The sequence below is a fragment of the Tinamus guttatus genome, unplaced genomic scaffold (assembly GCF_059628265.1).
Source record: "Tinamus guttatus ecotype Peru unplaced genomic scaffold, ASM5962826v1 Tinamus_guttatus_pri_ptg000749l, whole genome shotgun sequence".
Lineage (NCBI taxonomy): Eukaryota > Metazoa > Chordata > Aves > Tinamiformes > Tinamidae > Tinamus > Tinamus guttatus.
This window is the reverse complement of record NW_028289283.1, coordinates 2,127,413-2,152,247: the sequence shown is the minus strand read 5'-3', so window position 1 is coordinate 2,152,247 and position 24,835 is coordinate 2,127,413. Positions and strand designations below refer to the sequence as shown.

Sequence of the window (24,835 nt, the reverse complement as noted above, 5' to 3'; positions counted from 1 at the left end):
AGTTTGAATCACATCTATAAACCATTGCATAAAATGTTTTCACTGGAAGGAAACCCTATGAGCTTTATCCTTTGTCTAGTATGCTGGCTAGCTGGTGGGAGAGAAGCTGGTAGTGTAACATGGTACCTGTTCCCTTTCCAAGGGTCTCCGCCATCCAGTCTAATGCATCTGTTAGATCCAGCTGTGAAGGCAGCAAGTAAATGGAAAACCAGCAATGATCTTAAGACATAGAGAAGACAGACAGTAGTTCCCACAGCAGAAGTAACAGGAACGATAAATGTCTTCTGTACTGACTAAAGTGATGGTGGGGGGAGTCTCTGAGGTTGAAACCCACAGAAGAGAGAGAAATTGCTTGTGTGTTGGATTGTGGGTCTGAGTTTTGAGGGAAGCATGAAAAAGCACCATGGCAGCAAGTAATCACTAGTCCGGCCAGTAGCCATGAGCACCAGCAAGTAGCTTGTGGGAGCTCCAGGAGAGCAAGACAGTGGCAGACCCAGTGGGTAATGATTACCGTTCGCATCAGAAAACACATCAAAGGTGCAGCCTGGACTATGCGGCAGCACAGGCAGAAGAGAGCGAGAGGCTTCAGCAGGCAAGAACAGGACTGCACAGACTGCCCTGCGGGCAGAGAGTGACCTTGGGGCAGTTTCAGTCACCAGCCAGCAAGGGAGGGAACATAGCATTGCAACAAGGCTGGAGAACAGTCTGCATCCAGAAAGAGGAGTATGCCTGGAGGACGGCTGAGGACAGGAATGAGAACACCTGATGATAAAATGTGGTCATTTTTTGAGAGAACGACTGCCTCGCAGATCACTGCTTTTCTGAATTCACAGACCTACCTCTTTGTCAGATGGCACCAGGCAGAACTACATTTGCCCCTGGCTACATTTGTATGACAAGTTGCACAGGAATGTGACACCTGATGAAAGCTCACTTAAAATTCTGGTTTACACCAGAACCACTTCCTTTCTAAAAGGGAAAATTCTGCTCTTCCTTATCCTCATTCTGCCACACTAGTTGACCTCTCACTGACCAACAGCCCTTGGCCTTTGCTATTCCTCACTGGAGCACTAAATCATCCCAGCAAGGAAGCGCCTGGCTCTCGCCTTGCCCTCAGCTCCAGTTTTAGTTCCAATGTCAGCGAAGCACCCTTCCTCCTTTGCAGCATCCTTTTGTGTGTGGCTGAGCAACTTCTTCCTCCTTTGCCTCTCCATACGCCTCTGTTAGCATACAGGCTCCATACGCCTCTGTTAGCATACAGGCTCCATAGCAAAGACCCTGGGCACCAGGAAGATTTAATACCAAGGCCCATAACCTGAAAAATACCCGCAGTACAACCCCTTGCCACAGTCAGAGAAAGTTGGCCCTTGTGCCATGGCCCCACGCCGAGCGATTCCTGTGGCACGGATGAGGCCCATCGTGCTTCCTGTCAGAACGAAACCCCTGTGTTTCTGCCCATCGCGGGAAAATAAGCCAAAGCCACAGAGCCAGGAGGTAGGGAAAGTTTGTGCTGTACTTCTGAGTAATTTCCTTTTTTTTTTTTAAAAAAAAAAAAGCTCGGAAAATCAAAAAGAGGAATGGCTAAAGCCCAGGGGCTGCTCCGTGCCAAAGCGGTGCCCTCCCGCCGCCCCGCGGCCTCCCGGCTGGCGGCCGTGCCGCAGCCTCCTCGCGGACACTCACGCAGGTGCGCCGGCAGGCGGATCGCGTCTTCCTCCATCCTGATCGCTCGAGGCACTGGGACATGTAGTGGTGACGAGGAAGTGTAATTTGGTACCGGGCTCGCTGGAGGTGTGTACGAAATTCTTTCCTGCTGTTAAAAGAGAAGGGGAGGGGGGCGAGGAGGGGGAAGAGAGAGAGAAAGAGAAAGAGGACAAGGTGAACTTTGGAGCAGAGGTGTGAAACGCAGCCGGGGAGGGGGAAGTGGGTGGAAGGAAGGAAGTGAGCATTCGCGGCGGGGGCGAGCAGCGCTGGCCGCGCACCGCACTGCCCGGGCTGCCGCAGCGCGCGGCGCCGTGCAGCCGTGCGCTCAGCCCGGCCCGCGCTCGCGTCGCTGCGCGCTCCAAGCCCGGAGCAGCGGCCGGGGACTAGAGAGCTTTCCGGGCAGTGATTTTAATTTTCAAAAGGCCCAGGGTATTCTCAGAAATTAGCCGAGGGAGGAAAGGGAAGTGACATGCAAGGGGGGAGACTCTGGGGGGTTTTGTGTCGGCGAAAATCTGAGCGCAATCATGTAGTCTGAGCGTGCAAGGCTTATTATGCAGAGCCCTGCAAACATGACACCAAGTACGAACAAAACCGCAGTGATTTGAGCACGATTATTAAGTATTTTACACTTTGCAGCTTTAGAGTATTTTTCAGACTTTAAGAAGTTAGTTCTGACTTCACTAAAGAAAATGATACCCTATCACTAAAACCTACTTGGTTTACCATTGTGTAATGCAGTACTTTTCTTCTTGCCTAAATGAGTTATTAACAGTTTCTTTGAAGTAGTTAAACTTGCAACCTAGTGAGTCGGCACATAGAAAGGAGCTAAGCAAGGACAGTCAGAGTTGAAGGGCAATTTGTAAATGTTGCATTAGTTTCATAATTGTCGCCATTTGTTTTTTTACTTCTGAAAGTGTCTGCCAAGAATTTTAAGATTTAAATTTCATCTGATCCAGCAGAAAAATTCTTCCACACTCTAAGCATGTACTCTAATCACAACACAGATTATACCCTTTGTAAATAAACATAGCCACAATTTTGCAGGAGCATAAAAACATCATTATCATATGCTTGCAGGAAGGCAAGGCATGCTATTCCTAAAGCTGTGCTGCTGACATTTACTGATGGCAACGCAGCCAGTCTGGACATAACCAGAAGGAGCACTTTCACTCCAGTGCTTTTTGTGGGAAAGCATAGGTACAGTTTCCCATGATCACCCTGATCTCTGGCAAGTGGAAAAGACCAACTTTTGTTTTGAGTAAGAACAGGTAATTACTTCTGTTACAACCAGTGCTATTACAGCAGTGTGACAAGGAATCAGGTTGACGCCGATAGAAGTTCTTGCAGAATATAACATTAACACCCAACCACCGGCACAAGGAAGGAGATGTACAGTACGAGTAAACAACAATTAGATACAGTAAAGCCAAAAACTCTCGATGCACACTAAATCGCTCAGGAGCTCACCTAGAGTATGATGTTCTCCCTCCTCTCTGCTGACAGGCGCAGGAGAGAGGACTGAAGGCAGGTGATGAATAAATGGTGCATTTTAGAACTGTTCAGGGTGCCCATGATGTTCTTCTGAGAGTACACTCTCTGTGGCTCTCAAAATTCAGTATTTTTTCAGCAGAAAGTTTTCGCTACTTTCTCTTTTTAACCTCCTAAAATGTCCTTCAACATATTTTTGTGTCCACTCAGCTTCCACTCATCATTGTCCAGGTAACAGTAATCCATTAGGTAATATGAATTTAGCTTTTCTAATTAAAAAGAATGGATGATCATTGAGATATGGTGAAAAACACACCTGCGGAGCTATAAAACATTCCACTTTCAATTCATGCAATTCATTGCCTGACCTGAAATGGCTGACTCTGTGCTTCACGTTCCAGTGTGGTCCACCTCTCTTTGCTCGAAGCAAATTCAACAGTTTGATGGGCAATCTGCACCTTTGCATCACTGCTGCCTGTAATGCTGGCTAGCACAAGACCAGGCACTTCCTAATGCTTTCTGCTGCAATCCACAATTCAGATAATCGAACCACACTGCAGACACACATTTTGTTTATTGAATGAGGTATTTATAAAAAGAGGAACACTTCTGAAACGTAGCCATACAGATGCCTGCCGCTGCCGCTGCAAACAGGCGCTCGAGGACAGATGGAAGACCTGAAGCTGTTCTTCCCTGCAAGAGCGCAAAGTGCAGTCCAACTTCAGGCTCCATTTCATGCCAACAGAAATACTGAATCACCACTGCAAGGACAAGCACGAGGTGGTTTCAAACTCCCTGGCCAGCAGCTGGAGGAAAGTGCAAGCAGCATATGAAACCCAAGTCAGAAGCCAAGGCACTTCCCTCAGCATGCAGAACCAAACCCAGCTACGATGCTGCAAGTACCTGCTGCCTTTCTCTCACTGGAGATTGACCTCCTAAAGGTACGCAGTAACCTGATTTACACCAAGGCAGTTTCACTGAGATTTCTTCTCATAAATAAAAATATCTGGGTCATTGGTTCCTAGTACTCGCAAGACCAGAACAGTAGTAAATGAAAAGAAGTTGTGAAAACGCAGACTTGCTCATTTTGTCCTAGCTGTTTTTCCACATGGTGTCTGCAATAAGAAGTGAATGAGTAGCATCTGCAGAACACATTTTACAAGGCACAGAGTGGGGTTTGATGCCTGGCTCTTATTTGAGCCTTTGAAATATCCTCTCATGCTAATTCTGCATTTTTCGGTACTTTTAACCCAAATATCAAAACAATTTGCAGATATTAGGTAAATTTGTTTTTCTTCTTTTTTAAAAAAAATTATTTATTAGACACACAGGCAACTTGAGTTACAGAAAGAGCAAAGCTCAAATGAGCTAAGCAATGTCAGACCTAAGCTACCTTGAAAAAGGACAGCATGTGCCTCTCCAGGGCAACAGACTTAAATGCATCCTGCATGGGCAGGACTCATCACTGTCCTGGCCAGACTTCCAAAAGGTGAGGACTAAAGTCATGGGGGGAGGTCAAGGCCCTGGACTTGTGGAAAATGAGAGCTGGAAGCAGAGCTTCAAACACCATCTCAGTTGTGCAGCCAAGTGGAGCTCCATGCTTCCACCACGCACAAAGCCCTGCCTATATCAAGATGCCAACGTACAAGGTCACATTCACGTCTCTGATCTTTTTGAGGCTCTTCAGAGCCGCACTTTCAGGAGGTGGCTACTGTGTTTACAGCACTGAGAACAGAATTTCTGGGAATGCGTTTTAATCCTCTAAGGCACCTTTCAGACAAAAATATGGGTGGTATCTTGTGCTTTTAGGGTTACACAATCAAATTCTCTGCCACTAGGGATGTTTCTGAAAGAGTTTTGTAACCAGTCCGTTTAATATTTCCCCTTGCATTAAGGCCAAGAAAGGACGGTTCAATGCTAGAGTTGTTCAAGCAACAGATTGGGAGGCAGGATATACAGTGTTCAATCCCGTTCTGCTACCAGCCAGTGGCTGCGCTTGAGCAACCTTACAGGCTTGCTGCAGCTCAGCTTACTGGTAAACGAGACTAAGTCAATACATATTTGGTGCACTCCTCTGAGATTGCTGGTGACGAGTGCTAGAACAGAGCTTGGCGTTGCTGTGTTCCAGATTCGCCGCCTGCCAGGGCTTTCTAGAAGCACTTCATCCTGCAAATGACCAAGTGCGCAGCCCCAAACAACTGCTATCTACAAACAGCAGCTCCCTAATATTTTGCCAGCAGCCATGAGCCTACGAGGTGGGTACAGCACTTGGCATGTTGCTTGCTGTTGTCGTAGCTTTTGAAAGGCTTTCTTCAGCTCGTGATGAGTCAGGCAAAGTTTCACTGTGAAACCTCGCTGTGATTACAACACTGAATGAAGACACTAAGTTAACCTTTAAGGAGACCCTGCCTAGGGTTCACTGTAGTGGCTGGTGCTCCAACAGTGCCATCTAGACAACCACCCAGGTCTGCCAAGGCTGGGACACACTTTCAGCTGCCTGCTATAGCAGAGACAGATTTCAACATATGCATAAGGATCAGGCCAACTTTAAGCTTTGCTCTCTTCATACTGGACTAGTGCAAAGTACTGAAGGAAAAAAAAAATCTTTTATCAAGGAATCTTGTCTTAAAAACTAAGGTTACGTACCAGCTATATTGATTGCAACTATCTAAAGGGAGCGTACCTAACAGATGACTAGGTTCCCAAAGCCCTCAAAGAATACACTGACTGCAACTTGAGGAACGTGTATAGTGTGTTTACAGACAAAAAAAAAATCTACCTGCAAAATTTGATTTTTTGCCACCTTTAAAAGAAAAATCTGACAGTTGAGGAAAGGCGAGGTTGCAAATAAAATCAGCTTTACACTTTTGCTGAAACTGCACCCTTCTAGACTTTGAAGCAAGTGGCCAGCTTACTCTATTATAGTCTTTTTGCCATTTTGAGGACTTTGTGCCAAGTCCTCACAGATGACATGGCACAAATGAATACATATTTTTGTAGAATGGAAAAACAGAAGAAAGCACACTAAGTCAGACTTTTTGCTACCCCGACAACAGGAATCTAAAACTTTTGGATGAGATGAGATCCTGAAAGTGGGTTTTTTTGCTGTTTTTGTTTAATTGATGAAGGAGAAACCTATTACCTGTGCAACTGTGATCAGGAAGCCAAAATGGCCAGTGTGGTTTGCAAATACCCTACCTTGGATAAAACACCTCTTCCTATGCATGTAATGAAAATACAGAGGGCAAAGTCATGTGTGAGCACGAGGTGCTACATGCTCCCATCTGGGCTGCTATGGAAGTGCCACCTCCAATGTCTGTCAGGCTGCCATGCCCATTCCCCTTTCTTTCCCAGAACGTCCAGACCTTCCGCCGAGGCACTGCCATTAGGTGGGTGATTTGGGCTGCGCTAGCTACCCAACAGGGGCAACAATCAGGGAGAAACAGGACATAAAAGTGGAAGTGCTTAGAGGAACTGCGGATGGACGCTGCTTTAAAGGGAGGCTGGAGCCCCCAGGGTGACACCCTTCCAGCTCCACTACGAGACCCCATGTATGGGATGCATGCTCAGGGATAGCAGCTTTGGAGATGGCCTCCAATGGCCTTTGGAGATGCTCTTGGCTTCCCCTGCCCCGGGCTAAACCATATGGAGTAACTGGCTCTTGGCTTGTGCAGACCCCAGGTTTTAAGCACATGGTTGTCAACCCCAGGACTTCTCAGTAAGTGCAGCAGACACAAATCCACACAACCCAAGTTCGCTGGCTGCCCAGCTCTGCAACAGCACAGTGCCTGGATTGCTGCTGCTTTCAGCCAGCACCTTTAGAAAGGGAAGGTGGGAGGAGGAGCTTGGGGATGAGAAGGAACTGTAAAGTGTTGGCAGGACTCGTGTTTCTAATGTGTCTCCTCTTTGGAGTTGGTGCCTTGGGTGAGGAAGAGGGCAAAAAAAGAGGTCCTGGAAGAGAGGGCTGGCCGGGAGGAGGAGTCACTCACAGGAAAGCTTCACAAGACCCTGCAGGCCCAGGCACCCACCCGGGGGTCAGCAACAAAGCAGCCAAAGAGGAGCCATCAGGACCACTAGCGAGCGAGCGACTCACTAGAGATCAAGCCATGGGAAGAGGAGAGGGGAGGCAGGCAGGAAAGGGGATACAAGGAGTCCGAGGCACCAGTAAGAGACCAAAGTTAATGGGAGGAGGGAGGAAAATCAGAGCAGGGTAAGATACTGCATGCCCCAGAGAGAACAAGCAAAATACATTGTGTTTTTGGTCACTCTACAACTTGCACACTCAAGCTGCTGTCAGGGAAGAAGGATCAGGAAAAGGAAAGTGGAGCTCTGCTATATCAGGGTATGAATCAAACTCTCTCCTTCCCTCCCTTCCCCCCTGTTGCTGTTTCCTTAATTTCCACAGCAGACTTCTCATTTTTGATCCCATTAATATAGCAATTCACGTCAAATCTATACCAGTGTAATCAGCACACTATCAGTAATTAGAGAAATTAAAACAAACACAGCTCTCTGGAACGGACCTTATGCAAAGCAGCGCTGGGAGAAGATTAACATCTCATTTCCTGCACACGGAGAGCAGAGATTGCCTCAGTGACCTTAGTGATTTTATGAAGTTCAGTCCCTCCCTGCTGTCTCTCTTCGGCCCCGTTGCTGATGAACCTCCCTGCGCTGTGGCAGGATTCAGCCACCCACCGGTATCTAGACCTTGCTCACGCAAACTTGCGGGCGAGGAAGAGCCATAGAGGTGCCACCGTTCACCATGATACGGAAGAGGGAAAGGAGGCAGCTGGAGAAACTTGTGCTTCTCTGAAAATAATTACAGCCACTGCTCTAATTAGATTAAAATCTTACAGGCAGCAATATTCATGCATTCAAGTGTTGTGAAAAGGCAGCCTGCGGAGGTCAATGCTGTTGCTGAAAATGTCATGGTATGGCTGCATTTTTGTCTGAGCACTGCAAAATACCTTAATTTAGCAAATATAATAAATGAATCAAAAAAGCAGCTCTACAACACGCTCAAAGTATTTCTTCTCTAAGGCCACTGCTAATATGGGGGACTACAAGGTCATAACAGGCTGCGGGACGATAATATCAGGTAAAACTACAAGATAATACCGAGGCAAAGAGCATAATAGGATTCAAAAAGGGATTAGTATATGAATAATGAAGAATATTATCCATAGATATCTCAGTTAGCTAGTGTAAAACATAAAAGCAAATAAGCAAATTCTGAATCTGTAAAATTGTCATATTCCAAAAGGTGGAATAAGGCCTTCTCAAACCTCAGTGGAAGACCCTCACACCCCTAAGTAAAGAGGCAGGAAAGCTGGGAATTGGCCCCAGTGACCTACTACTCCACAGCAGAAGTCAACCGTAATTCATCTCTCTCGTGTTATGCACCTCTATTCCCTGCCCCCACTAGCTCCCTTCTTCAAGATCGTGACCCCAAAATTTCCATTAAGAGGTTAATATTGCACATTTCTCTGAAGAATCTGAAACTGGCCTCTATTTTGCCAGGACACAGTGAAAGGTGGGTCACTGCTCTGATCCAAATGGCAACCCCCTCTTGCACCTACATAATGATTCTTTCAGAACTCTCTTAACACAAAGCATCACAGAATGCTCAAGAGAGGCTGCTTATTGTATAGCTAGAAAGAAAGCACAGGAGGCTTTAAAGTACTGTGGGCAATGAGTAAGCAGCAGGGAAGCAGGAAGGGCAAGAGAGAGACTTTCCAGGCTTAGATAGCTGCACGTCAGAGAGATGTTTCACAGCATCTTTTTGATGTTCTCTCTTCTGTAACAGGGAGTGCTGGGGAATCTCACCTCCCAAAACACACAGCGATTGTACAATCCTGCCTGCACTCATTTGAATTCACACCCTCAACACCCATGACTGGAGCACACACTCATCACTGCAGCGCAAAATTTCTGGAGGCCATGAAACTCAGATAGGAACGCTGAGGGGAAACACGATGTACAGGGAGCTGCCCTCTCACGTGTTATGGGAAAGGAGAAACCTAGAGCTATTCAGTAGCGTTGTTAGGACTCACAGGGAGGCACACGTTTCCATCTGGTAACGTCCTGGAGCTCTCATGTCCCTGGAAAGCTGCAGTGCCACCAAACACTCGAAAATGCTCCCATGACAAGAGTCACTGCTGGTACTCCCACAAGGGTTAAGTGTTGCTTTCTGATCACTCTTCCTGAAGCTACAACTTCTGTGCGAAGGCACATCAGAATCGTCACATTAGCAAATTCATCCCTTTCACTGTCATGGATTATCCACATGTCAATCAGTTAAATGTCAGAACAATACAGGAAAGTAAAGCCACTTAAGCCACGGCCTCTTTTTAGGGCTCAGTCACTGATGAAAACAAAATTCTTGAGGAACTGCAATAATCTGAAATGCACATTTTAAAAAATGCTATAAGTAATTACCCTCCTCAGTCTCACTGCATAGCTGGACTCTTCCCATCTATAACTGCAAAATTCTCCAATAAGTTCCTGAAAGCAATTATCCTGGTCCCAAATTACACTATCAGAAGTGGATCCCTATCTTCTGCAGTACCACCATCAACCAAATTTGTTGTCTCTCCTTATCTGTGTGAAATCAGCTGGAACTTCAGGGTGAAACATGCGTATAGGTGCCTACTTGAAAACAACTTGCATCATGATATGCCTCAATTATCTTTTATCTGTTATCATTTGAAAAGAGACACACCCAAAAATCAGCCAATATAACAATCTTAAAAAAAAGAGAGAAGTTGTTTATGATGAATCATATACAGGCATACCCTATTAAATATAAGACTATCTGTTCTTTACAAAGGACAGTTATCGACTTCTAGAGGCACTAAGAATTCAACCCAGATCACTTCAAGTTTGGGTTCTGCCATTAGAAGAAATTTCAGATGAGAGAACTTGTACCTTTTTATTAGCCTGTGAAACTATATTTTACTCCCACAAAACTGACATCTTTGCAATTGTGCTCACCATGAGAAAGAAACACTACTGGCATCCACAGAGCCACTACACATTCGATAGCAGACAGTTGTATGGAGAGGGAAAACAAACAAACCAGCCAAAAAAACAACAGACCAAAAATGCACAGACTCCTGAGGGTGCCATGACAATGTCTGACCTATTCCTTAAAATTGCCTGCTCCCCAAAAGTCAAATCTTAAACACACAAACCAGAATAAATAGCATGGCAAGCACTATTCTGTATACTCTTTTATCAACACTCCCTCTACGTAGACAAAGTCAAGGCAAATGTTTGTAAAGAATCTAGGCTAGATCCCAACCCAGTCAAGGGGACAAGCATGATAAAGACTGTTGGTGAGGAGGGGGAGAAAAAATAAATAAATAAAAAGATGGGCAGATCCACTTGGGTGCTCAAGAAAATTCAGAAGAATTCAAAAATTCAAGAACCCATTCTCAAAAATTCAAGACACCCATTCTCAAAGCCTTCCTTGACAAACTAATTCAGAAGAAAGTGGAGATTGATGCTTGCCACTATAAAATATCAGAAAAAAAAATCAGATTATTTGTCCCTCAGTATATTAAATGCAGAGGGAGTTTGTAAAGAACTAAGAGTATTTGCACCAACCTTCTCCATTTTATGGAAGCTGAATGTGGAAGACACATCAGATGTCTTCCTCTTCCTCAGATTTTCCTCTTCCATTATATTTCACCCCTCGCCACGTATTCTCATGGGAACAACATCATATCAGAGTGACTAAAAATGAAATTACTGGACAATTAAGAGTATTTTTAAAACAGCTGGTAGGATTTCACTTAGAATATGGCATCCTACACATCTGCAGGCTCATTCTGAATACATACATATATATATATAGATATATATATATACACACACATATACAAAATATGTATATAAGCATGCATGTCTGTGCTTATTTAGTTAATGTAGTTAGTGATATGGATGTATGTGTATGCAAGAAAACACGTATCACAAGAACGAGAAAGAAAGAATAAAGAAACTATACAGACAAAGAATGACATGACAAGATACAGACTAACAACCAAAATGAAATAACAACAGAGGAGGAGAAAAATGTTTCTGGAAGACATTGGCAGAAGCATGGGCTAGTAAGAAGCAGTGTTCAAAACCTAAGTTGCAATGAGGGGCAACTGAAGGAAGCAGAATTACATCATGAAAAATAAAAATCTGTAGGCAGGTTAACCCATACTACACGATTGCTGTTTAGCAGCTTTTGGAAAGTCCTCCCAGTCAACAATATGGGTATGAGAACACAAACAAAAACAAAACTAACAAACAAGAAAAGAACCTTTTGCTGTCCAACGCATCAGACAAATAAACATTGCTTTAAAAAAGTAAGCATTCACCTGGGGGATAGTCTGAGGCATAGCGAAATCTTTTATTTCCTCTAAAACATGGTCCTTCAAGTAGAGAATCAGAAGTGTTGGACAATCTTTAAGGAGACTCTTCAAATATGTTGGTACCAAGGCAGCTGGGCATGGTACAGAGTTTTTGATTTATAAGAAGAAAAGATTAGCTTTCACATGTGCTTAAAAAGAAGCTTCCTAGCCAGACATCCTTTTAAAAAGGGTCACCAGAGGAGAGCAGGGACTGGATTTAACAATACGGTCTATATTCCTGAGACAATGACAGGCTCCAGCGATGGCTCTTTATTAAATGCTTTCTCCTCCATTAATGCTGCACACTCTAATGATTTGGCCATTGCCATTAACAAATCTGCAATGTCTCTGCCTGGAGCTAATAAGTAATGAACTAAGCGGGTGAATACTCTGTTGTGTAAGGAGTGCTATTAGCAGCCCTTTCCCAACTGCTCTGAAAACAAGAGATGCCTTCCAGGTACTACCTGTCCATGTGATAGGGTGCATTCCACACAGCCCTTATTATTTGCTGTGGAAACTCCATTGGCGCCCAATGCACAGAGAAAAGGGCAACAAGTGGATCACCTGCTGCGCAGTGCTGCACAACGGGGCCGGGCAGCAGAGGCTGCACCACAAACCACGGAAAGACAATGAACACCGCAGAAAACTGAAGAAAAACCATGAAAGAAAAAAGAGATGTGGAGTTCTGTCCCCAAGACTTGCTCTTGACTTCAGAATCAGCTGGCATTACCAAAAGCCCTCTGCTGTACATTGCCCTGTTGTACCACTGGGGCAACTGGATCTTGCTGAGCTTGCAGGACTGTCAAACCTCAGGAAGAACAAGTGCAAAAATCTCAGTGTAGCTATTCTCCTTCTGCCACGGCTTTACCTGTTCATTAGCTTCCTCAATTTTTTTAATTGCTCCTTTGAACCTTTGCATCTCTTTTTGTTCTTCTTCAAATTACTGTTTTGTTTTAGCTCATAATCCTCAGGCATTGCTTATGACACTGCTCTTGGCAAAAGAGCAGTGCTGAAGTTTCACTCTGGTTATCTGCGGCTTGTTTTCACAGCTAAGCATTGCTGTCTCACAGCTGAACGGCCATGGTAGTGCAAGCCCCTCCACCATTACCATAAGACTGCTTATTAGCTGGAAATACTACCTCTCGATATAAATGACAAGCTTGGGAAGTACACCAGCTGAAACTGAGTAAATTGCAGTTATCTACAAGAAAAAAAGTAAAAAAAGCAAAGTGTTACTTCTGGGCCCAGTTTGACACTGCATGAAGGCTTGTCTACGGTCCTTTACACTGTATGTCCTAAGTCACTTATATCACATATATCCTAAGTCACATATATCACTTTCCTGTAAATAATAAGTGTTATTACATGCACCTGTGCAAGTGGAAGGACTAAAACATATGTAGATTATAGGTGTTCTGCCCATTATCACAAAAGCCTACTTGATAAATTAGAAGTAGTCTTTTCTCTTAAAAACCCTATCAAGATCTGAACCCAATGAATATGACTTGCCATCTATACTGTGACAGCACTCACAGGCACACTGAGACACCGCTCCACTGCCCAAGACACTTTACAAACACAGAGCAGAGAACAGACTGGCCTTCAAAAGCTTTAAGTCAGAATGGTCAAGAGAGAACAACAAAGGAGGAAGGAATGTTTTTGAATCCTGTTTGACAATTCTAGAAAAGAGGTGGAGGAAGAAGCCACAAGTTGCCTAAATCCCATTCTGACATGCTGTTCTGTTTCTGGGAGCACAAGGATAACCAGAAGGGAAAAGATGACTTCAGTAAAATGCATCAGGCTAGACAACATGCAGATAATGTACAAAAGCTCTGCAAAAGCATTATTTCACTTTGCATTTTAATACTGATTTAAAATATCCCCAACGCCCCATGAGTACATCTGGTTTCTAATGGTCCTACTCGACAAGCACTGGCTGAATTCATTTGACTCATGCATAGGAGGCAGAGCTTGCCAGCCCTGGACCATGACTCCTGCCCAGGGCTGTGCTCCTCCTCTGCCACCAGAGCCAGGAGAGGGGCCTGCCTGCCTGTCCCACAGCCCAGACCTGGATAGCAAGGCAGGTCTCCTTACCCAACCCTGATGCCAGAGCAAAACTGTATTAAAAACCAGCCTAACACTCCACTGGCAGAGACAGAGCAAAAGCAGGGGCATCAATCACCCCAGCCCAATCAAGCAGGGTGTGTTTATCACTTGAGCCAAGTTGCGAGACTGTCAGAGAAGATGAGGAAAAAAAATAAAATAAAACCTGCTGACAAGAATCATGACAAAACACTTTTTATTCCTGCAGCCAACAAGGTGACTGGGACAACTGCCCAAAAATAGGAGGGTTCCCAAGATTTGAGGACACGCAAGTTTCTTCTAGCAAACATACCCGTATCCCTTTCCACTACATGCCCTTCCCCACATTGCTGCATACACATAGAGATGGTTGAAGTTTTTGTTAGGGGAAAATTAAAAAAAAAAATCCAGTTAAAGCTGGCAACAAAGACATGAGACTTTTCCTGGCATTTCTCTTGTTTATACAGGACTTGCCAAACCGGTTGTGTGATTTTTATGCTGCTTTCTTTTCCACACAGTCTTCGAAAGGCAGAATAACTGAAAGCAAATAAGGAAAAAGTTTGGTTATATAGGTCCAAAGATCGGCCCTTGGCAATGCACTGCTGAAAAATCAAAAGTTAACCAGAAGCTTCCTAAATTTATTTCTGAACATTGAAAGACCATGGTTGTTTACATTATTAACACTGTGTGAAATAGGACAGTTACTGAAAATGAATAGTGCAAAGCAGCCCTATTTCAAGTTGTTTAATATCAAATAGATAAGATAAGATGTGACAGATAAAACAGGAAACTGAGGCACAGAGCAGTTCAGTGACTTCCTCAAAGTCACAGAAAGACAAGGAAGGAAAGGTCTTCTGGCCATCCATCCAGCTGCCCGTGTATTTAATCATGCTACTTTCTCCATGGACATATGCCTAATTCACAGTCAGGGTTAGGCTAGTGTAAGTGGATTCGACCGCACTACCTCTAACACCAGAGAGGTCCTAATATGTAGGAAATGATGCTGCTTTATCCTCCCAAAACCCACTATGCAAACAATAATTCATCAGTTATAACTGTCCAGCTATGAGTCTACTGCCAAGACTCTTGCAAAGACCAAAAGTGGTAACAAATTTCCTAGTAGTAAACATTTTCCCCCGCGTACATGCAATCTTGTTAAAGATCCGACACTCCACCAAATATAGCTCTTTCAATTACTACACTGGGGGAGGACTCTTTTTTTTTTTTTTAAATAACTTATCTTGAGTGCAGCAACATACTGTGCCACCACCCTTCCCAAGTGGAACATTTGCTCTTTGATTCAAAAGAAATTTCTGCTTCAATATCAATTTTGCTATCTGTCTTCAAAATCCTGGAACAAAATGACAAACAACTTGCCAGTTCAGCTTTCGATTCAGCACCCTCTGGTCTTAAGCTAACGTCAGAATTTCCCCCACAGAACGGAAGCACCAAGGGCATGAAAAAACAAATAAATAAATACGTAAATTAACAGTGAGGGGTACCACAACAGCCACTCTTTGCTCTTTGCTCTGGTGTGGCTGTCTCCTAGGATGAAGACAGCCATCCGTCACTCGGCCATCGCACCAGCCTCTCGTCCGTGGGCCGCCTCGTGTGCGCCAAGCTCGCTGCTCCAATGGCCCTGGCTTTACTGACACAGTAAATACTCCCTTTCGCTGGCTGTATAATGAAGGATGAGATAAAACCTTGAGCAAATAAGCGAGCAAAGTTCAAGCTCACAGCTGCTCTTCACGGGCCCCTTTGAACAGGCACACCTGCTTCTTTGGCAATCGGCTTTACTCCCAAAGGTTGACATAGTTGGAAGAGTGGACAGGCTCCCAGGCAAAGATCAGCTCTCCTGCAATGCACATATCTTCATATATGCACACACACATATGTTATATACACATATCATTACAGATATCAGTTGCAACTTTACTGAAAACTTCTATGATGGGATTGATGATGGAAAACCTATTCCAAAACTCATTTAAACCTCTGAGTATGTAAAGATAGATGCAAGGCCTTAAATCTTTTAAACATACTACTAATTTAAAATATTGTGAGCAAGTATGTGCATTCTCACTCTTCCAGGGAAGTACAGTTTTTGGTCAACACTGGAAACTGCAGAAGTTGGAAATGGAGACCCCAGTAGTTTTAGTAATAGGGCTGCTTGCTCTTACCACTTGCAACAGTTGGCTGGTGACACAGTCTACCATACACATTGCAGCATGACAATATTCCTCATATTAGCTAGACCCATAATTACAAAACAGCTGTAAACAACTCATCATTATTTTGTTAAAAATAATAATAATAATAAGGGGGGAGGAGATGCAGATGGTACTCTTGGCCTCTTGGTATAACAAAAATGGTTATTAGACGCCCCAGGAGCTTCTGGCTTGGGAAGAGAATGAGGAAGACTGGTATTGAGGGGCAGTGTACAAGGGCACAAGTTTCCTCGCACATGGGAGATTTAAAAAGAAGGGGGGGGGGGGGGAACACTGACAGCCCATGCTCTATCAATGAACACGAAAGAGAGAATCAGGTTTCACTGATAAGGGACAAGACACCTATGAGGGCAAATGGGAGGAAATAGCAAGATCTCCTTAGTCTGTGAGCTGCTAAGACTCTCTAGCTTTAAATATGAAAATTATTAAAGTCAGTAACTTCTTTCTTCATGAAAAGACAACATTCTAAGGACCCTAGATATAGACAGCCAGGTATCACATATGAATAACTACAAATTCAAATACCCCAGCAATTCCTAGAGAACAGAGACCAAATTATTTCAGATCACTATTCAGAATATATAGGATGTTGTTCATACAATTAATAAAAGGTCTTCTTTTTTTTCTTAAAATAAACATATTTCAACCCTCCTCCGCCCCCTGCCAAAATTAGTCCTTTTAATTAAATTCAATCTGGAGATTTCTTTGGTCAGTATGGATCCATTAACACCAGCTGCCTCTGAAATATTACTGAGACCAAGCCTCCCCCATTCTTTACAGAGAGACAACGCAGTGCTAATCCTGCAGTAAAACTCATCCCTACGCTAGGGGTCATTGAGAGTTTTATTGTCCTGAATTAATTCAGCCTAACTTATCTCAGTATACATGAGAACAGGCATTTCACAGATCTTGCAACAAACATAACATGGCATACCACCAGTCCCGAAAAAGTGCCCTTGCCCAGGGAAAATCACCCAAAGCTGGTGTCCTGAAAAAAAAGTGCTGGCCAATTTCTACAACAGTGTTAGCTAATGGGAGTCAATCATCAAGCTCTTCTTTTTGATTTCAGGCTCAGGGTTTGACACACTATTGCAGGGGTTTAAATGCTGCTCCTTTTGCTTGCAGCTGCTTTTTGCCAGGCTGCTGTGGATGGGTGCTGTCCCAAAGCCACTTTAGGAGGCTGCAATGCGTGACTGCTCTTTCTCAAGTCCAGAGGCTTAGCTGAAACCACTGGGCACTCAAACCTCAGCAAAGGAGACCCCTAGGGTTAAACAGAACTGTCGGACTAGCAGGGCCTGGATCAGCAGTGGCAGGATTTATGTGGCCAGGACGGCTCTCTCTGCTGCGTTCATAGCTGAGCGTCACAGGGCAACGTGGAGTTTCAACCTCCTAAGCTGACGGAGAAAGTATCACTCTGGTAGAGGGAAGGCTATGCATATGGACAGGAGAGAGAATATGGGGAAAACTGGAGTTACAAGATGAACCGTCAGAGCAAAGAGGATGCACCTGCAGTGACAAATCTCTCATGAGAGGGTCTCTCTGCAAAAATAATGCTAGCAAAGGCAGGGGACTTAGAGCATTATAAGGAAATGAAAAAAAAAAAAAAACAAACAAAAAACCTCTCTCCCAAACTTTGAAAGTTACAGCACAAATGAGACAAGTCTGTTTTGATGAATGATATTCATATTTTATGTATATTACTCCTCCTTCTCCCCATTCACTGGTTTCTTCACATGCTAACATAAAATCTAGGCCAATACTAGGTAAATAATCAGCACACAGACAGCCATGCCTAATTTCTCAATATATACATAAGGCTGCACATGCTCGTGCTTTTACTGGCAACACTGAAAGCAAAAGCCTCAACGAGCTTTGAAATCTGAAGTAGAGCCATGCGGATCCTCTCTCTTTCACACACTGCATTCTCCCTAAGCTGAGACACTGAGTCTCTGGCATATCTATATGGATTTTGGTCAAAATGAGACCACCGTCTTCAGAAAATTGCAGGTCTACATAGATTCAGCTCCGATTTTTTTCCACATAATACTCAAGCATCTTTGTACAAACAGCAGCTGAGATGGGCTGTTTTGTTGCTGCCACTCATCTGGAATTGAGAGCCCTGGCCAAAGGCCCCTGAAGCCAATAGGATAGATTTAAAAAAAAAAAACAAAAAAACAAAAAAACAAAAAAACAACTTACAGACCTTACAAAGAAGAAAAGAGAGGCTAAAAAAAACAGTGAATTCTTCAGTTAACTTTTTTTTTAGTTGATGCAACAAAACCTCTTTGCCCTATCATCATGGTAAATCCACCAAGTCTGCCTGAGCCTTGGTCTCATTTTTTTCGAGTTTCATGCAGAAGCCCAGCTTCTGGACAACTTGAGTACGGTTTTGTCCTTTTAAAACTACTTGAACCAGAGATTAAAGAAACTTTGACTCTTCTTAATCTCTTTACCCCTGGGATACCTGTTCACACCTCTCATCACGGCTTGCTACTGCTGAAGTGCATCTAATGTCATTCCCAGTGGGTTAAGATTTCAGGTGGGGAATTAGCAGCAGGGGGAGGCAGATTATTAAAGGCAAGAGCTTGAATGACAGTGTCATTTGTAATAAGAAGCTACAGTAGGAATCTCCTCCCCACTCTCTCTGTTATATCAAAGCAGAATTTTGTTAAGCAGAAAACTTATTCAGAGATTTCTCATCAACAATGTGAAGGAAATATTACTACATATTTCCTATTAAAGCAGTGTCAGCTGCTTCTGTCAGACCACAAACATCTGATCACAGAGCCCTTAATAAATGCTTACTGCCAAGCAATTTCAGGAGAAGATTAAATTGTGGCACAAGAGAAAGGCTCCACCATTCAAGGAAAAACCTGTTGCTACATGATAGGTTACAGCTACCTCCTTCAGACAAAGCTGGCATAGAGAACAAGCCTGTCTCGCGGTACGGTCATTTCACTAACGCCCATGTTCATTGCTTAATCCTGTCTCAAGACCTGTGCAGTGTCCTTCCTAGCAAAACATGAAATCAGCAGGAAACAGTGATGGGTTACGGACTGCACTTTGCTGAGTGCAGCTTGCTCATTTGCAACAAGTTTAATTCAGTATATAAGAACGGGGATGAGAAAGAAAAGACAACTTGCCCCACCGCACTGAGAAGCCCCTTTGCTTCTAGTTCCTTTCCTCACTCACTTTACCTTCCCTTTTGGAAAGCAGGATCATTTTCTCATTAGTTAGCAGCAGGATGAAAACTGAGCTGAACAGATGTTGCAATGCTCACTGTCGTGAAGAGGGTGATTACCATTAACATACAGAGTACATGCACCAGAGCAGCAGAAGCTGAGCAGCCTGGTTTTGTCTGGAAGACCTCCTGACCCAAGCAGTAACTCTGCCCAATCAAGCCAGAAGAACAGCGGCGGCAGGTCAGCTTGAGCTATGCAGGGATCAGAAATACATCATGGCCATGAATTACCTGCTGATTAGAGCTGCTGAGGGATAATTTCAATTACCTGCTGTTCTGTCACCATGCCTGCAGACAGGCAGGAATGACGCCTCAGCTGTACAGCTCCTAAACTAAGCCGTGCTCCCTCAGCCAGCCGCACAGCTCAAGAGGCTTCACTGGCCAACGCTGGATGCAAAGGCATCTCACTTCTGGAGGAGCAAGTTCACAGCATGGCTTAGGCTACAAGGCAGATGAGTCTCCTTATCCCCATCTGCTCAAGGAAGAAGGTAAGAGGAAGGCTGAGCAGCAGTTGCGCCCATTACATCTTTTTTCAACCCATGCACTTTTCATTTCTCTTACAGCTGTGAGAAAACAAGAGCTCTCTTTTTACACCAATTAAGTTTTGACAGTTCTGGAGAGATTTCGAACATAGATCCACAGCCAGTCACAACACATAACGTCACCAGCATCTCTGTTTTTTTTCCACAAAGCACATTACAAAGGAAATCACTATCTCCTGCCCATCTCATCAGCACACAAAGAGGCAAAGCATGTTTCCAAGTCCACCTACCTGGCCAGTGGTAGAGCAGAGGAAAACAGCTCAACTCTCCCCAACCCTAATTTTTGCCCAGCTAGTAGCCCATGTTGCTCAAAGGAGAGACCAAAGCTCTTTGGAAATGTGCAAAAAGACACAACAATCATTCAGCTTGTGAAAGGCACTGTCACTGCTCCGAGTGTAGCAACATGGGCTTCACTTGAGCCTGCAGAGGAGACGTACAAGTAGAAGGAGCCTTAACAGTAAAGAACATATAAAAAGACATAGGCTCCACAGACAGGATATGCAGCACAGTGTGGTACAGGTATTAACTCCACAGGTCACTTATTAACAACCAGCCCAAGCTATGAACTAGGGACACAAGCCTTCCTGATGAGTATTGCTGGCCCAACAAACTCGCTGCAGACCCTGGGGCTTCGACTCATGCAGCACAGTGAGGGTCAAGTCAGGTTTTGCTTAAGACTTTTGAGTCTGTTCCAAAGATGTTTTTTGCTGGAGAAAAAAAAAAAAAAAGGGAGGCGGGGGGGAACCTGCCCTTTCTTAGCAGTGGAGAATTTCCGAAAGCAAAATTCCTCACGTAATTAGAGATAAGCATTTTGGGCACCGTATCAAGACAGTTTCAGCAGCACCATGGTGCATCTTTGATGGCTTTGTGGCGCCTGTGTGCACAAAATCCCTCCTCCCCACTCAACAAACCCTTTTCCAGTAACAAATAAAGTAACTCTCACTGGCAAAAATTCCTACCATCTGCTTTCCATATTTCCCTATAATGGAAAAATAGATCCTCTGCTATTTTTAAATGGAGATTAGTTTGTTGATTCAACTTTATTGCTTTTTAATTAACATCTTTACCTAAATATGCCACTAAAAAAAGATGCATTAGACACAGAGGAACCTTTGGTCAGTAAGTTGCAACAAAACCCAATACTAGAGGGAAGCAAGTCCCTTTTGTCTCTATACTGGAAATATTCAATAGCTGGTATAGAATCATTCAGAGACAAGGAGGGGAAGAATAGGTGGATAGAAAAGAACCTGAATTTCCCAAACTATTCATCATTTAATTTATTTAAAATGTCAACCTTATAATTAAAAACAAACAACTTTTTGTTTTCAAAATACAACCTTTTTGTTTTAAAAATCTGCCAGCCAGAACATATTAAGGAAGAAAGAAAAAAAATGATAGAACTGGATTAGGAAGCAACTACACAGGCAAATCTGAGTGAGCAGAAGCTTCTTGTATGCAGCTGGGGCGGAGGTGGAAGGGACGAATAATATGGTGATAAGTAGTTGAAGCAGCACCTCTTCAGCCTGGATTAGCTGCAGCCAGAACATCACGTCTAACCAAGTCTTAAACCTCATTTCTCCGAGCCCTATCCAGGGACATGCTGATAAACTTCCGTATCTATTTCAGCTGATGGAGACTGAGGACACTCAATGGTGTTTTTGATACCCATTCAAACAGAGATCTTAAGACGAGAAACAGTATGTAGAAGCAGCCAATTTTCTGGTTAATAAATTAAGTCCTTGTATTTATGAAAAAAGATGCTTCTTCTGAAAATGAATTTAGAAGAACTCTTTTCCATTAAAAATGAAAAACTGTAATAATTTTTTATTTCATTTCTTTTAATATTTTTAATGAAATGCCACTTGAATGAGTATTAACTCATTCTATTTCTATGTAATAACATACATAGATTTAAGAATAACACATCCAATGTATTTGGTTAATTTCAAAAACAAAACAAAGCAAAACTCTCCTCCTGCAAATTCAGTATTACATTTCTAAGAAGTTATTTTCTAAGCCTTTTTTTTTTTTTTTTTGGTAAAACTCCTGCTTTATTTCTGAAGTGGATGCTTTAAAGTTTACACATCATCATGTGGGTGAATTTCTAAAACTGTCTTGTGAAATGTCTGGAATTAATATTGCACATGTGCATGTGTGTAGTATATTAGCCAATGTTCCTGTTAAGAGAAAAGGTTAGAGGGTTAAACGAAAAGTTAAATAGAAGAGAGCAATGAAACAGCTTTGAATACGAGTCTAATGTGCTTAGATGCACAGGTCTTGTTAGATCCATGAGATTCAACTGTCAAGTGTGACAAATGGATCATCTCAGTATCAGAGGCTGCTCTGAGTCACCAGGATCTGTACTGTGTTGCAATTAGAATAAAATTTACTGGATATTTTGCTTTTTCTGTGTCAGTGTACAAAGACAATGACAGACAAAGCTTTCCTTCAGATTGCTTTTCAACATCTCCATAAATAGGACCACCATCAAAATGCAAGAGTGGGTAGATCGACTCAGGGATCTCAGAAATAGCTCCAATGCTTGGAGTCGCCTGGGTCATATCCCAGATTCTCTGTGCATTCATCCCTAAGCCAAGAACAACACTTGTGCTCTTTTAGTAGCATGGATCCACAATCCTGCAATCAGATCTGTGTAGGTGGATCTCTCCACTGAAGTCATAGGCACAGAGGTCCACCTCCACAGACCTGAATAAAGATCAGGAGCTTGGCTTGAGTCCACAGTAAGGGCTTGTCTACACTTGGGCTTTGGGAAGGGGTTGGATTTAAAAAAAAAAAAAAAAAAAAAAAAAAAAAACACTAGGATAACTACCATCCAGAAAAAAATCACAGCAGGCAGTGCTGTGCCGATGTAAAATGGAATACACATTACTGTCTCTTACCTGTTTGAAACACACCTGAACTACAAAAAGCAACCGAGTAGTATATCTATTGAAATTGGAGCTATTGCCTAATTTTAATTCCAGAGTAACTCTCCTTATGAAGACAATTCTGGAATCAAAGCATTTTTGTTTCAGAATTATTATTCTGCTGGTAAATTGGACAATTTATTTCATGGTAACTAAATGACACCAGGAGAGCCATTCTAGATGAACCAAGATGGTTAACCTCTCCTAGTCACTCACTCCCCTCTAAGCAGACTGGGCCATAGGAAATATGGGATATATCCTAATGCCTGCTCGAAACAGTGGGAGTCTTCCCAATGACTTCAGTGGGCTTTGGCTCAGACACTGTGCAGAGGAAATAGCTTAATTCCTGTGTATTTTTAAAAAGGATTCTAAAAAAAATAATAATCATACAAATCTGAGCTGAGAGCCTGCAGGCATCCAGACACGTGAGTAATCCCATCAAACCCAGTGGGACTCTGCATGTGCATTTGTAGAACTGTGTTCTTGGTGTCTTAGTGATGACTAAACCTATGTCAAATTATTAACCCTTAGGCTTCTTCCTGAGAAGTAGTACTAGAGAGAAAGTCCGCTGAACCATGTTTTACACACTGTTTTTATCTTTCTTCCTTGAAGAATGTAAATCACTCCAGTGATTAGCACTGCAATCAATCCCTTAAAAAAATCACTTCATATAATGTTTTTTCTTTCCCAAAGGATTTATTTTGTGGTTAAGATTAAGCATCAGTGCCTTTTTTTTTTTTTTTTGGGGATGAAAAATTTCCATTTAAAAATTCTAACCAGATGTGGATTTCAGATTTCCAAATTTGGGAATGTTCAGATCAAGAGTTGTTGTTTTAGTCTCTTAGCCATGATCATCACTGTAAACATAAAAGTTTTGAATTATTTCACCCCCAAACTATCAAGGCACTCAACCTATATTTGGCCAAAACTAAATGCAGGTCCATAAAAACCTCAGCAGACATTTAAAGGAGCCAGGTCTAAATCAAAAAATCTGAGATCACACAGTTTTTGCACAAGTTCTGCTAGTTTAGTTATGAAAGTTCAGCAAAATTCTCTGAAGCAAATCTCATGTATGGCAGTCACTTAAGTGATTTAAAGACAGGTTTCAAACTTGATTTAACTCCCCGCAATTTCTATTACAAATTGCAAATTTCTTAAAAAGGACAGTATGCTTCTTGCTTTTTCCAGCAGTGCTCTGTTGGATGCTAATCCTGAGCTTTTGAGACATTGCAAGATGAGCAATCCCTTTCTGATACCATCTGTTCCAGCTGCCCCATGCATCTCCCAAAACAAAAGAGAAATGAGAATATATTCCTTTATCTCAGACTTTAACTTTCTACTAACCATTTAAGGAGAAGAAAAAGCACTATCTATACATCTTATTTAACTAATTCTTTACTGTTTCCTTTAGCAATTTCTGTTCTACTTCAGTCACCAATCTTCACTTTTTCCACTCATCTTTGGCACTCTCCTCTACTGTTTCTACAATTTGCTTCTATGCCCTGGAAACTAAGTAAACTACATTTTTCAAACACCTTACTTAATGGAATGGTGTTATTACTACTAGTTTGCCTTATATCCTATGGAACATTATGTTTGAGGATTGCTCAATGTTGTACAAAAAGCAGAATAATTAAACCTCTCAGCACTATTAGGCAGTACAGCAGTCTTTTTCCTCTTTTAACCCAGGGAAAACTGAGGCTCAAAAGAAAACAACATGTCACAAGGAACACTCAAGAAACAACACATAAGAAATTCTAGACTGATTCTTTAAATAGTATACATTAGTGTCTAATTTTAGAAAATGCATGACTCAAAGTAAGTGTACCTGGCAAATCATACCCAATTGAAAATCATTTTGATCCCATCTTTATGATCTGGAATTTATATTAGTGACAATTAATATTAAAAACTCTCAGTGGTTATAATAAAAAGAGATTTCATCCTGAAGTTGAAATTGCAATGCTCACAAAAATGCTGCATCTACAGATGGAAAGAAACAAAAAAAAAACACATAAATTCCAGAGATGTAATCCTGAAAGTTATCCTCTTGTAAACAGGCCCACTGAGTAAATCTCACCCAGGTGACAGCTCTAAATCAGATGCTTCTGAAGGCAGTGCCAAAGACCCCAAGAAGATCAAAACGACTGGCTGGCTGCTAAGACCAGCCTACGTGAGAAAAAATGAAGAGTGTCTTACATGATAAATAATGAGAACTCAAGTA

The 24,835-nt window shown here is 42.8% G+C and overlaps 1 protein-coding gene across 1 annotated transcript in view; it reads right to left on the bottom strand.

Moving 5' to 3' along the window:
* Positions 1 to 24,835, bottom strand: part of ETV6 (ETS variant transcription factor 6) — a 131,657-nt gene that overhangs the window by 86,868 nt on the left and 19,954 nt on the right. The window contains exon 2 of the mRNA XM_010214945.2: positions 1,681 to 1,810. Coding sequence (XP_010213247.1) covers positions 1,681 to 1,810 — 130 coding nt within the window. The remainder of the gene's footprint in view (positions 1 to 1,680; positions 1,811 to 24,835) is intronic.